The sequence below is a fragment of the Carassius auratus genome, chromosome 31 (genome assembly GCF_003368295.1).
Source record: "Carassius auratus strain Wakin chromosome 31, ASM336829v1, whole genome shotgun sequence".
Taxonomy (NCBI): Eukaryota; Metazoa; Chordata; class Actinopteri; order Cypriniformes; family Cyprinidae; genus Carassius; species Carassius auratus.
This window is the reverse complement of record NC_039273.1, coordinates 25634963-25650240: the sequence shown is the minus strand read 5'-3', so window position 1 is coordinate 25650240 and position 15278 is coordinate 25634963. Positions and strand designations below refer to the sequence as shown.

The following is a 15278-nucleotide window of genomic DNA, read 5'->3' as shown; positions in this document are numbered from 1 at the left end:
CTGGGAGCAGGTCTTGTGGGGTCTGTACCTTTAAATGACCTGAGTGTGTTTCGGTGTGTGATCGAGCTCTAAATGTTTCTTCTCTGCCTCCCACAGTGCCTGGCGCCCCTCCACGCAGGGTTGAGGTGGACAATGTGAACTCCACGGCCCTGCGGGTGTCCTGGAAGCCTCCTCTGCAGCAGAAGCAGCACGGACAGATCCGCGGCTACCAGGTGGTTTACTCACGGCTGGAGAACGGAGAGCCGCGCGGACAGCCCATCATACTGGACGTGGCCCTGCCCGAGGCACAGGTACTCACAGAGAGAGAATAGAAAATGTGCAACCAAGTCACATTGTATATGGATCCCCAGATTATGACAAAAAATTTATTGAATATGTCCTCATATTCACCTCTTTGATAGATATACCGTATTTTTCGGACTATAAGTTGCACTTCTTTTCATAGTTTGGCTGGTCCTGCGACTTATAGTCAGGTGCGACTTATTTATCAAAATTAATTTGACATGAACCAAGAGAAATGCACTAAGAGATCTGAACCAAGAGAAAACATTACCATCTCCAGCCGCCAGAGGGCGCTCTATGTTGCTCCTGTAGTCTACTCTGAAGACATAGAGCGCCCTCTCGTGGCTGGAGACGGTAATGTTTTCTCTTGGTTCTAAATAAATGCGACTCATGTTTTTTCCCTCGTCATGATGTACTTTTGGACTGATGCGACTTATACTCAGGTGTGACTTATTGTCCGAAAAATACGGTACATATTTTTTTAATATATTTGTCCTTTCTCAATATAAACTTTTTTTTTTAAGTTCCTATCGACTCATTCCAACTGAATACATTTGTGCTGTATACATTTTAAATAGATGCATTTCAACCACAGCTCAACCACATTTTAACGCAAGCAAGTTGATACATAAAATGTTACTGAATGCATAAAATGTTAGCAGTCATCTCAATCTGACCAAAATCAGACAAAAGTGAAGTGGGAAGAGTTTTATTCATAAAAATATAATTCCAGCTTGCAGAGGGATGATCCGAACTCAGCGAGTGTTATTCAAATGAAGTTAATATTAATATATATATGTATTTGAGAGGAATTGGTTTTTGATTAAATGGATCAGGAGCTGTAGTGTGCTCTAATCCTTGCTGAGTATTGATGGAGAGCTGCTGTAGGATTGTTATTCAGTGTTTAGCTTGCAGGAGCATGCCGACTCTCTGACTCCAGGTGTCTGTCTCTCAGTCAGCCTGCTTTAGTGTGTGTGTGTGTGTGTGTGTGTGACAGGGAATTACACTACATGCATGACTTACAGCATGCGTGATGCTAAGAGACCTGTGCCTCATGAGTGTCAGAACTCAAGGAACAGAACGAGACGTGAGTCAAACTGCAGGAAAGTTTGGATGCATCCTAGAAGGATCTGCCTCGTCTACCTCGTCTGTCGTTCACATACACTCTTTTTGGGTTTCCTTTCTCCCTCGCAGCAGATAAACACACACCTCTTGATCCATTTGTCAGCTGCATTCCTGTCTTATCTGTGCGGAGATGAGGAGTCTTGAGCAAGATTCTTGCATCTCTGCACATTTGTTGTTATTATCAGATGCACACATTCACTCATGCAAACCTAAAGTCATTAGTCGTCATACATGGACATCTATTTGTCAAACTAACTTGACAGTTTGTGTAGATACATTTACACATCAGTCACGCAGTAGAAACTTATTGCATGTTGACTGCTAATCTTGATTCACTTTATTAGCATGACAAAAACATGACATTTATGTTGGTGAAACAGTGAGTATAGTAAAATAACAGTAGTACAAATGATGTCTACAATTATTAGTATCATTATTATCTTATTATTTCCAAGTTGTTTTACTTACATAACTTTACATAATTAATTTTTCTATTTAATTTATTTTATTATAAAAACATTAATTCATTAATTTAAAAACAACCATGGGTTGAACAAAGTGCTGAAAGGGCATTAAAAGACAAATAAATGAATAAACAAATTAATTAACAAACTAAGCTATAAAACATTTGGCAACTTTTGAAACAATAACACACGTTTTAAGCCATCATCACCTGCTCAAATAAATAAGGTTCAAACATAGTTTGGGAAACAGAAAGAGAAGGCACCATATTTATATGAATTTATATAATTTTTGATTAATACAATCTGTTTGTGTCATTTGCATCACAACCAATAGTTTTGGCACTTTTTTTGTTCAAAGGTTAGTGTTCTTGGTTAGGAAGGAAACAACAGTTAAGGTAAAAAGCATGTGATCAAATGAAAAATAAAAACACAATATTTTTGTTGTGGCAAAGTTTCCAATTAAATTATTTCAAATTATGCAAAAGTTGGGAAATTATATTTAATTTTTTGTATTTAGATATACAATAAAATACTGGTTATGATGATTTAAATGCTATTAAATACAAAACTTAATTTGAGACATGGTGGAAATCACATTTGAAATGTATTTTCTAAGAGTCTACAAGTTCAAAAGTGCTCCTCATTGGATAAATATTGTGAAATAAATAGGGCCGGGACTTTAAAACGTTAATTGAGATTAATTAATTACACAAAAAATAACGCGTTAACTAAGATTAATTTATTACAGAAAAAAAGATTCCCGCATTTTTAATAACTTATTTTTGCACCGCGGAACGTTTCTCACTGGATGAGTTTCGGCGGACCAATTATACTGAAGCACCAACTAGCGTTCGCATATCACCGCAGCTCATCGAGTCTCAAGTATCACCTCAACGCAAAACATATAGCAGCTAGCGTGGACTTTACACTTTATGTTGAACTATGTATTATTTTGTTGGTGCAGCAGTTTATGTTGAACTCTTTATTGTTTTGGCCAAGGTTATTGAGAGTTGGACTTAGTATGTTATGGCCTCTGAAGCAACAGAGAGATGTTTTCTAATAGTCAGGGTTTCCAATGTTCTGAATGTAATTGAAAGTATTGTGTTTTACTTAAAAAACTCTTTACAGAAGGTTCCAGCACCTATAAGCTACCTGAATTTCTGAAATGTACTATTTCTAAATTGTTTCTAAATATGCTATTGCTACACGTCATGGCAAAAATTGCACTGGTCTGCTAGACTTGGTTGAACAAAAATAAACAATATTTTGTTGCTTGAGCTTATGTATTTAGTCATTATTCAATGGTATACTATAAATCCATGTGAAAATAAATTTCTTCTCACTGTTCACAGGTAAAATATTTATATGCGATTAAAATGCGATTAATTTCGATTAATTAATTACAAAGCCTCTAATTAATTAGATTAATTTTTTTAATCGAGTCCCGGCCCTAGAAATAAACTAAAGTAAGATGATAGTGAGTGAAAACAAGCAATTTGACATAAAATACATCATTGGCAAAGGAAAAATGAATCAAACAGTAGTTATTATAAGTAAAGATGATCAAATCTCCATCATCATCTCAGTATGTGTTCTTCTTTTGTGTAATGAAGGCGAGCTGCGCACCGGAGCCTCTCCATATTAGAATCGATAAGGAGCAGTTGGTTTGCTCGTTCTCTGTTCTCTGGGGAGTGGAGATGAGATGAACACTCGTACATCACTTCCACGCGTGATGGATTGAATCTGTGCAGCGTGTGCTGAATCATTCTGAGTGACCCGTTCTGTCAGTCTCAGAGGCGGATGACTGCTCTCTCATGCCACCCATGCACTCACATCTGACTGCCATGTCCTTGTCTGAAAGATAAGAAGTGGCTCTCGGCTGTCCGTCCTGATGAAGTCTGTCCAGCAGTTATGCTCCACGGGCGTCATTTCTCATCACACTCCTAAAAACAGAGTAAAGCCGCATCTGGGCTGGAGTTCAGAGTTGTGACTGAAGGTAAAACACGCTAAGATTGTGTTTAGCACTAATGTGAGCAGTTTCTTTTAATAAGCTGGCATTTTGCCCACTCTCCCTTGACTAATTAAAAAAATTAACAGAGTGATGTGAAACTTTAAGGCGTCATGGTTATAAACACACTGCTACATAAAGCCTTGATTAGATGCTGCCTCCCAGGGCTTCATGGGAGTTTATATGGCTCTAATATAGTTACTGTCCATTTATTTTTAACTAAAAGGTTAAGCAAACAGCCCTTGTCTTACCAAGAATCATTTTGGCTAAATGGCCATTTTGGACATTTAAAAAAAAGAAAACTTATGAAATAAATTCTTCATATTGTTGTATTGGGCTCAGTTACTGTGACTTGACTTAGTTCACGGAGGTTAATGATGACTTGCCTTTGCTCATGAAGATCATTGGTGACTTGACTTTGCCCATGAAGATCATTGGTGACTTGACTTTGCCCATGAAGATCATTGGTGACTTGACTTGGTTCCTGGAAATCAACGGGGACCTGATCAACGGTGACCTGACTTGACTCTGGAAAGTCGACGGTGACTAGCCCTGACTCTGGAGGGTCCACTGGGAACTGACTCGACTCTGGAGGGTCCACTGGGAACTGACTCGACTCTGGAGGGTCCACTGGGAACTGACTCGACTCCTGAGAGTCCACGGGAACCTGACCCGACTCCTGAGAGTCCACCGGAACCTGACCCGACTCCTGAGAGTCCACCGGAACATGACTCGACTCCGGAGAGTCTACGGGAACATGACTCGACTCCGGAGAGTCTACGGGAACATGACTCGACTCCGGAGAGTCTACGGGAACATGACTCGACTCCGGAGAGTCCACCGGAACCTGACTCGACTGCGGTGAGTCCACCGGAACCTGACTCGACTCCGGAGAGTCCACGGGAATCTGACTAGACTCTGAACTGTCTGTGGAGACCGAGGTGCCTTGGCTTCGGGCACTGTCTCGGCCTCCGGAACAGCATCGGTCACCGCCTCGGTCTCCAGAACAGCATCGGGCACCGCATCGGGAACGACCTCGGGCACCGCCTCGGCATCGAGCACCACCTTGACCTCCAGAACAGCATCGGGTACTGCCTCGGCATCGGGCACCACCTCGGTCTCTGGAACAGCATCGGGTACCACCTCGGGCACGGCAGCGGCCCGCTCGGGAACGTCCTCCTGGATGACAGGGGCCCGCTCGGGAACGCTCTCCAGGTCTTGAGGAACAGTAGGCGTCCGTCTCCTCGTCCTCCGTCCTCTATGACGGCGAATCGGTGGCACCTGGACTGGCGACTCAGGCGTTGAGTCGGCCATCTTGTGCTGTGGCGCTGGGCTGGCGGCCATCTTGTGCTGTGGCGCTGGGCTGGCGGCCGTCTTGTGCTGTGGCGCTGGGCTGGCGGCCGTCTTACAGATAGGAGCTGGATACGTTGGGGAAGTAACCTCCAGAAACAGTCCTTTACCAGATCCTCATCCCCAGGCAAAAGGTGACTATACTGAATGAAATCCTGCACAAAGAGCTCAATTGGTCTACCATATTGAAAAATGGAGCATAGCACCTTTATAGGGTTGCATGAACTGTTAGCTGACTCCATACCTGGTCTGGGGTTCAAGAAAGCTGCTGGATCCTGGTTTGGCGAAGTCTTCTGTAATGATGAGACAGAGAGGTTCGGATCCACATGCAGAACTTTTAATGAGATTGGTCAGACAGACAATGATCAGCAACGGCGTCAGGTATATAGGGATAACCAGAATCGAAAACAGGAACAAGCAGATGTCGGGGGCAGGCAGCAGAGAATCAGAGTCGGTATAAACAATCCAAAGGTCAGGTACAGAGAGATCAAACACAAGGGAAACGCTCCGAAATGACAGACACAGCAAATCAAGACTTCGCAGTGAGTGAGAGTGAGTGTGCTGCTTATATGTGTGTGTGTAAATGATGTGCAGGTGTGGCAGGGTGATTGTGATGCAGTGACTTATGGGTAATGTAGTTTGGGTGTGGTGCAACAGTATGAGAGGTGCTAGTGTCCAAGTGACATCTGGTGGTTGATGGGTGGAATGGTCCTGAGTGGAGTGCCCTCTACTGAAGCTCATGGGCACTCCATCTAATGATCGTGACAACATCTCAGAGGATGATTCAAGTAAATGTTAATATTAAAGGTGTTCATCTGAGAAAAGGCTCATGAACTGATGAACTAGAGAATAAGACATTCTATGTGGCAGGTTTTCCTGTGGTTTTAAAAGTCTTTTTGGCTGTAACTGAAAACTTTATATTTGGTTCAGAGTTTGATGTTTGGACTGGTCTGACGGATTCAGACGGTGCATTGCTTTGTCTCTAGCGGCCTTTGGAAGATGCTTATGTCGGATTTGATTCTTACTGAAGGAAGCTCTCTCTGGATTGAGTTTAAGACGGATACAGGAGCGTTTTGGTACAGGACGGTGATGGGCGGCTGCTTTTTGTTTTCATACCTGAGGACCTTGAAGATCTCCTGCATGTGAGAGAGAGAGAGAGAGAGAGAGGAGAGCTGTGAAGCATGAGGCACGTCTCATCAGATAAGACATGCTGTCAAAGTCTGATCTATGTCTCCTTCAGCACAGGAGAGAGTGTGCACGGTGACCCGGTCACTGTGAGGGAGAGAGAGAGATCAGGAGACAGAGATAAACTCAGCCAAACACACAGAGCTTCTTCATGTAGGTGGAGAGGAGCAATCTGTAGTAAACAGGACTATCTTTTCCATACAGGGCGGCATAATGGTCTATACTGTATAAAAGGATAGAGCATGGTGGGCAGTGTTTTTTTTACAGGGATTCAATGTGTGTGTGTGTGTGTGTGTGTGTGTGTGTGTGTGTGTGTGTGTGTGTGTGCTCTTGTTTTTGTGTCATATAAGGACACAACTCTGTATAATGACATGGGTATGACACAGGTATTACAAGGAGAGGGTGTCTTATGAGGACATAACCCATGTCCCCATTTTTCAAAACACTTCATACAGAATGAATTTTATTGAGAAAGTAAAAATGCACAAAGTTTCCTGTGAGGGTTAGGGTTAGGTGTAGGGTGACAGAATATACAGTTTGTACAGTATAAAAACCATTACACCTATCGGATGAACACACTTCTTACAAAAACAAACGTGTGTGATAAGATCTCTTAATGCTGCCACAGATAGCAATGATATTAAATGGAAAATTTTAAACCTAGAAACAACGTAGATAGATAGATAGATTCTCATTTTGAGATGCAAACTCTGAATTTTGAAAGTTTATATCCTGCAAAGGTCAGAATTGTCAGATATAAAGTCACAATTGCATTATAATGTATTAAAATAAAACATTTGTGGCAGAAACAAGCTTCAATAGTGATTAGCTGTGTAAAGTGTGCAAAAACCGTCTTTGTAGTGTATGTGCGCAGGCTGCTGACCGCTGTCTCCTAGCATGCGTCTGGCATTAGTCTGAGCAAACCAGCTCTCGGGAATCCAACTGTGATGAAATATGAGCGAGAGAGCGTTGGCATCGGGTCATGCTAATGGAAGCTTTTATCAGCTCAAAATGAAGGCTGAGACTCAAACAGAACATGACCCTCAATGTGTGCCGACTGATATAACAATTTAACAGCACAAATAGTTTGCGTGGCATCATATATCATCATTTCCCTCATATTTGCCCAAGCCTGAAAAGCAGTCATGTAGCGTCTTGTCCACTCTGAGGAATGTCTGATGTGACATTTCTCAGCTCTCTTGGAGCTTATTGTGAAGAGGCATCAGTGTCAAAGTCAAATGACTTCTCATCTTCATCATAAGAGAGAGAAAAAGCACTCAAACTCCAGACCTGTCGCAGCTGAAGGCACTTTGCATCAATATGATACATTTTAGTGTCTCGTGACATTTGTAAAACCATTAGAGGCACAAATCACATTTTCTTTTGTATAATCTAACATATGTATTAGCCTGAAGAAGTAGATTTTTTAAAGCACTCTTGATGCTCTAGTGCAAAAAAAGAAAAAAGAAAAAAAAATGTTTAATCGTGACACAAGAAGTGACATCATTCAGACAGAAGTTAATCGCAAAAGTTGGTATAGTTAGGCTACAGAAAAGTAATTTTTCTTAAACATTTATTTAGCATATTACATTTTTTACAGAAAGACATGATTTTTGCTTCTGTATTTTCTTTAAACAGTTAGGGTTAAAATAGAGTTTCAACTGAAATATGCTGGCCTTTAGCCTATGTGAAATGCATTAATGCAATGATAATTTACCACATTCATGACTGATAAATCTGTGTAGTAAATCAAAAGAGTCAGTTATTGCAGCAGGTGACATCACATGATATATATATATATATAGCTGTGTATATAAATACATAAAACAAACACCAATAAAAAGACAAACACACAAAACAAATTTAATGATTCTTAAAACTAAAGAGCTAATATAAAAAATTAATAAATAGTATTTAAGTTATAATAAAATAAAATAGATTTTTTTTTTTATTATTATTTTTATAATTTGTTTATAATTTTTTTGTTTAAACTTTGTTAAAAATAGAAAAAGAAATTGGAATACGAATTGCAAGGCTTATTTTGTTCTCTGCCTGAAACATTTTTGATCAATGTCATGAGAAATCTCTCATATGTATCTCAGCAGTTTCTCATCTCACAGCTGTTTTTGAGATGTTTGGTGGTTCAGACATTGCAACTATAAGATTATTGAAGAACCAGAGCACATCTTCCCTGTATGACTGGATGTTTGTGATGCTGAAACACATTACAGGCACAGTAAACATCTACAGACATGCGCAGATGCACTGGCACATAAACACACGCGTGTGCTAGTACATGCAGTTCATAGACGTGCAGGATCAAGTGTAGAAGTTCATCTACAGTTTATAAAAGATGAACAAAAAGAACATCTATAAAACATCTATAAAAGATGATAAAATACAGGTATAAAAGGTACAAAATGCACTTATGCCAACACATGCACACTTCAAGGGTTTATGGAGACTCAAAAAGGACCCAAATGCAGGAGACATGAAGCACTCAGACTTTATTTGTCAGACTCCGAGCTCTAAAGGTCGTGAGATCGCATAATGAGGAAAGACTAGTGACTGCAGTCTAATTTGTAAGGTTTATGACATCCAAACTTTGAAAGATGTCACCCAAAATCTATCAAATGAGGTGCAAAACTGGAGACTCACATTCGTGTTTGATGAGAGGCTTGTCCCATCAACGTTGAACAGAAACCTTTTGTCTTGCTTTAGCGTTCTCATCCCTCTGTGTTTTTGTATTCGCTGTTTTATGATTGTTTAATGCATTTTCGTAGCGTCTGAAGGCGGTGTGTATTTTATTTGCTGTTATGGAGCAGAATATAAATCCCTCCATCAGTGGAGAGATGGCAGCGCTTCATGTGCATCTGGGGGAAGATAAAGTGTTGACTGAATATGCAGCTGCCATATAAAGAGGAGAAATCACCCTGCTGCCCTCAGACGTGTGCAGGAAGTGAGGCTTTGACTGGCAGACAGCGGGCTCTTTCAGCCTTGTGTGTGTGTGTGTGCGTTTGTGTGTGTGTGTGTGTTTGAGGGGAATAAGGGGGAAAATGTAATCCATGAGCGAGGTGCTGAATAAGCAGATATCCTCTAACCTCTGAAGGTGAAACTTAATCTCTACTTACTGACAGAGGGGCTAAATCATCAGCGTGTGTGTGTGTGTGTGTGTGTGTGTGTGTTACTACCCATATAACCATTTACGCTCTTCACTGCCCAATTTGACTCTTTCTGGGCGTACACACAACCCTTTATGTGGTGCAATGATGGCTTTGGATGCTAACACTATGATATAGCAATGTAGGACATTTATGTGTGTGTGTGTGTGTGTGTGTTATTCAAAGGTTTGAAATCAGTAATATTTTTAATGCTTTTTGCAGTCTCTTCTACTCACCAAGGCTGCATTTATTTTATTTACTAACAGAAATAGAGTAAAAACATTAATATTGTGAAATGTTTAAGAATTTAATATTACTGTTTTCTATTGTTATATGTTGTAAAATTCATTTCATTCCTGAATTTTCAGCATTATTACTCCAGTCTTCAGTGTCATATGACCCTTCATCCATTTTGTATTATTATCAATGTTTAAAACTGTTGAATTGCTTCATATTTTGGTGGAAACTGTGATATATTTTTCTCAGGATTCTTTGATGAATAAACAGTTTAAAAGAAGAAGAATAAAAGAAAAAAATGTCACTTTTGATCAATTTCATACATCCTTGCTGAATAAAAATATTAACATTACTTTTATATGAGCAATGCATATTTTTCCTCATTTATTCTTCAGTTGTCAGACATTGACACAAAGACTGGTCTACTATTAGCTGAATAACAATGCACATTGATTTCAGATTTACCCAGCACTAAACAATAGCTGCTCACTGTACATGTCCATCTGATGAAGTTGATGGTTCAGCTGCAGTATCGCACACAAAATGAAGTGTGTGTGTGTGTGTGTGTGTGTGTGGGCATACGGCAGGAATACGCCTCCATCTGCCTCGTGAAATACTGCGTGTGTGTTGTGATTATAGACGGGAGACTCACAACTCCTTCATTCTCGCTCTCGGTCTGTTCAAGTGCTCTCAGCGATGGTTTTTTGAATTGGTGTTCTGCCATCGGGGAATGAATTAACATCTTTATGAAATCTCACACAAATGGATTTGTCACTAAAATCTTTTAGATTTATCTTCCCTCATCTCTCTGAAGATGAGAGCTTGCACCCTGAAGAGCCCGTATTTATCCTACACAACTCAAATGCATCACTGCTGTCTCTCTCTCTCTCTCTCTCTCTCTCTCTCTCTCTCTCTTTCTCAATCTCTTGTCGAATGGGAGCTTTATTTTCCATTGAATAAAGTTGTTGATTTTACCTGAAGCTCTGCTGTTTAAGCAGAAGAAACTTTTGATTAATATCTGGCTGGCTTTGATCCAATAATGAGTTCCTGGTCTGTTTTGAAAGGGTCACTGAAATAATTCTGAATATTACGTGGATTTTGTCAGTTGTTTTTGCAGGATAGATAGATAGATCCAGTAATCACAAATTGCTGTCGAAGTATTTAAAAGCCATTGTTCAGAAGATGTGTGACTGAGATGTGCAGAGCATAATCTCGTCTTCTGATGCTGGCAGCCTGTATCTCTCTTCCTGTGTCCTACATATTTATAGATGCTGATGTGCATCTATGCCCTGTTAAACCTCTCTGTCTGTGTCTGAGCCGTCCCTCCGTCTCTCTCTGTTGCCTTTTCTTCTTTATTAATGAGTCGTGACAGTGATATCACTCTAAACAGATAGAGGCGTCTCTTTCGATGGTGGTCGGCTCTGGTAAACTCTGTGTTGCCAAAGGCAGTCTATCTATCATGCCTTAATGTGAAATGTTGAAGTCTTCCCACTTTTCAGGACTCAATGACTCCCCCAAACACATGCCAGAGATAAGACGGACTAATCGAAACAGGAAATAAAGCAAAAAGCAAATGCAGGTTTTACGAGAGGCCATGGTGCAGCTTCAAACTGGCATTTAAACGCTATACATGATTGACATTATTCACATTTCCTCTGATCTCCTGCAAGAGAGAGTCTGGAATCGTGTGGCTAGCTGAGAAGTGATAATTAAAGTCAATGTGCAACTCAGTTTGCAACCTATTTTACTTCTGCACGATGATGCATTTCCAGGATAAACCGGATATTCAATGAAAGAAAATGGATGGGATTTTATCCATTGTAAATGGATTAGATCATGAAAAGTGGGAAATACTTGCCATTTCCTCGTAATTATTTGTGTAATTAACAAGCTATGTCTGAGTGAAAATAGTTTTTAGAGTAAATCCCATACCAATTTTTTCCAGTGTAATAAAAATATGTTCTATTTTGATTTCATATTGATTTAAGGATGCTTTTGGTTAACAGTTAGAGCAATAATGAGTGTTTCTTATGTTGGTGAGGATAATTTGCTGTTTGTTTGCTTGTTTCACCGTGTCTGTTTGCAAGGAGTCATGGTTGATAATAAGCATGTGCAGAAAAAAAAATGAAATTTATTCAGTCTTCAAGTATTTTACAATTTCAGAGACATCTTTATGTACAGAATTTGAGCTTGAACAAATGTTGGTTTGGTGGATGTTGTCTACTACAAACATCTGAGTATGTTTGGTATTTTTCATTCCTACAAATACATGTGGGAGTGTTTGTAACATTTGTAACTTTTTCCGGATTTACATTTCTTTTTATGATGCTAAAGTTCCCCCTGAAAAAGCAGACTGCAATATGTCATACATCCATATTCAATAGGAAGATATTCAGTAGGGTTTTGGCAGATATTCGTGGCCTCCTGCCGTTCTTCCACCCACTGAAACAAACCCCTGCATCAGTTTTCTTTATTCTTGCACTGTTGTTCTTGATATGACCATTCTTAGATGCTTTGATGGGTTTCCTGTGTTTGTTTTATCAAGTGTAGCAGCTGGAGTCTTGTCAGAGGAAACCAGATCTACATGAGCAGTACTGGCAAACCTGCTTGTAAAATGAATAAAACTAGAATTAGAAAATGATCTAGACCTCGGGGAATAAAAACACATTCACATTAGGCACCAATCACATCATACATCCAACATGCTGTAATAATGTAGTCTTTAAAGACGCTTCCATAGTCTCCTTCAGCCCTGCAGTGAATGAACTCAAAAGAAAATATCTAAAAGAGCCTTTTATGCTTCAAAAAAACCTGCATTGATTCTAAATTAAATTAAGTGAAAGTACTTGAAACATTGCATGCAGAACGAGTGTGGATTTGACCATTATCCTTGAATTATAAAGACACAAAGCAAGCAGTTTAATTCTGAAAACATCTTGCCACTTATTGACCACAAGAAAACATGATTATATCTTCATTTAAACCCCAGACAAAATAAAACTCAGCATTGTCTGGCTCTAAAAAGATTTGATGTGACTGATAGGAAAGTCAGAAGCACCTTGACTTGACCAGGCATCAGTTGATCTCTCTTTCTTTCTTTTTGTCTGTCCGTCTCTCTCTCAGGAGGCCATCATCACCGGCCTGCTGCCTGAAACCACATATTCAGTGACTGTGGCGGCATACACCACTAAGGGAGATGGAGCACGCAGCAAAGCCAAAGTGGTGACCACAACAGGGGCCGGTGAGATTGTGTGTTTAAGTGTTCATAAAAATGTGCTGCTGTTTTCAAAGGCAAGCACACCACTGTTCATCATGCACACGTGTGCAGCTCATGTTATGCCATTTCCACATCTCGGAGCAGATTGATTTGCAGTAAATTCACAAAACCTCTGTGAAACTCTTAAAAAGGAGTATTATGAGCTACATGCATGTAAATGAACACACTGATGTGCTTCACTGTGACAGTAATGCAGTGCTTGTATCGCAACAATATTTTTTATTTCATTGGTGTAGCTCTATACAAAAATACATTAGTTACTGAAAGGCGCAATATGTAATTTTTCTGCTTTAAAAATAGCAGAAATCACTATATCTATGTTATATATATTTTTTAGTTGTGTACTTACATTATCCCGACAGTTTCCACAAAATTTCAAATCCGGAGAAAATTATAGTTTAATTAGAAGACACGGCACGTTTCTTTATTTCCGTTTTGTCGTCCGTTTATGCTTTCATGATTATGCTTTGCCTGCACGTTCTGTGAAGTGCAAACGTACGGGTGAAATAAATGACCCGAGATGGTTTTTGGGACAAGATAAGAAACAAGACACGGGTAAATATTGGAGTTGCATTTCCAAGATAGAGTTTCGTGACAAGCTGAAACTACAGAGAGATGCCGAACTTTTGGGTAAACTATGCCTTTATCTCTGTCACTGGTAGTTCCCGGCAAGCCAACTATGATCATCAGCACCACCATTGGGAATACAGCTCTGATCCAGTGGCAGCCCCCTAAAGAGATGGTGGGCGAACTGATGGGCTACAGACTGCGTTATAAGCGTGAAGAGGAGGAGACCTACACCTCCCGTGACTTCAGACGCACCGATGACCACTTCACCGTCACCGGCCTGCACAAGGGCGCCACCTACATCTTCAAGCTCTGCGCCAAGAACCGTGCTGGAAACGGAGAGGAGTACAGCAAAGAGATCGGCACCCCAGAAGACATCCCCAGCAGTTACCCACAAAACCTCAGAGTGGTGGGCCTGACGACCACCACCACCAAACTGGCCTGGGACCCTCCGCCTCTGCCAGAGAGGAACGGGAAGATCATACGCTACGTGGTGGTGTACCGTGACATCAACAGCCATCAGAACCACACCAACGGTACAGACGAGACGCAGATGACCATCCAGGGTCTGCAGCCGGACACCACCTATGACATCAGAGTGAGGGCGTTCACGGGTAAAGGAGGGGGTCCCATCAGCCCCAGCATCCAGAGCAGAACTATGTCTACCTCCATGCCTGGTGAGTTTTTAAAGAACTCTGAATGACATTAATTTTCATTATTCATTCCGAAACGTTTGCATTCATCCATTGATGTTGATGAAACGACAGTAAAATACTCTTGGACTGCAATTCAGAAACGATTCTGCACCAATACTTAATCTATAACATCATAACGAAATGATGTTTTATTTGAGCTGTGAGTTTGAGTTGAATTGTGCAATCTGAATTGAATGTGATCAGAGTAAAAATTCATTTTTTATTGCGACGTGCTCACTGGTTAAAATTATTTCGCATGAGTTTATGATTTGTTCCACTGATTAAGGAACAAATCATTCTAATGAGCAGGTTTTTAATGCATCACTGATCAGTTGAGAAGTAGCTCCTTCAAAAGTTGTAAAAGAATAGTGAATGGAATCATTAAGGAAACAAAACTAGAATTCAAAACAAAACTGATCTCAAAGCTGCATTTACCAGAGAAAATCTTTACTGCTCAGAGGTTGCTCTTGGAAATCTCAGGAGATTTAAAGATTTAATGGAGAGCTTATTTATGTTTTAAGAATCAGCTTTGACTCAGATATCTGTGCTTTAAATTAAATTGAAATAATTAGGATAGTCACAAATTGCTGTCAAATAGGAAGAATGTGATATGAAAGATATGAAACATTAAGAGACTCTTAAAGTGCTACATAGTGTTATTTAACTTTTAAAATATAATTTTCAAAGCATTAATGAGAAAAATGTATGGATCTACTTAATCATGTTTCCAAATAAAATATAAATGATTTATTAAGCTCATACTGTAAGTAACATTAGCAAAACAGGCAATTAAATCGTTAATTACAATTTTGTTTGACAATTAATCATAAGCCCAAAATGTATTATTTGAAATGAGATGGGTTACAAAATTATGACATAATATTCATTTTGGGGGTACAATATATCTGCTGACTTCTCATCTTCCTT

At 39.9% G+C, this 15278-nt stretch overlaps 1 protein-coding gene across 18 annotated transcripts in view; it reads left to right on the top strand.

The window, feature by feature from the left end:
• Nucleotides 1-15278, top strand: part of LOC113050982 (receptor-type tyrosine-protein phosphatase F-like) — a 183904-nt gene that overhangs the window by 134296 nt on the left and 34330 nt on the right. For all 18 annotated transcript variants that reach the window (XM_026214519.1, XM_026214510.1, XM_026214509.1 and 15 more), the window contains 3 exons: nucleotides 97-290; nucleotides 12936-13053; nucleotides 13752-14333. In XM_026214519.1, coding sequence (XP_026070304.1) covers nucleotides 97-290; nucleotides 12936-13053; nucleotides 13752-14333 — 894 coding nt within the window. The remainder of the gene's footprint in view (nucleotides 1-96; nucleotides 291-12935; nucleotides 13054-13751; nucleotides 14334-15278) is intronic.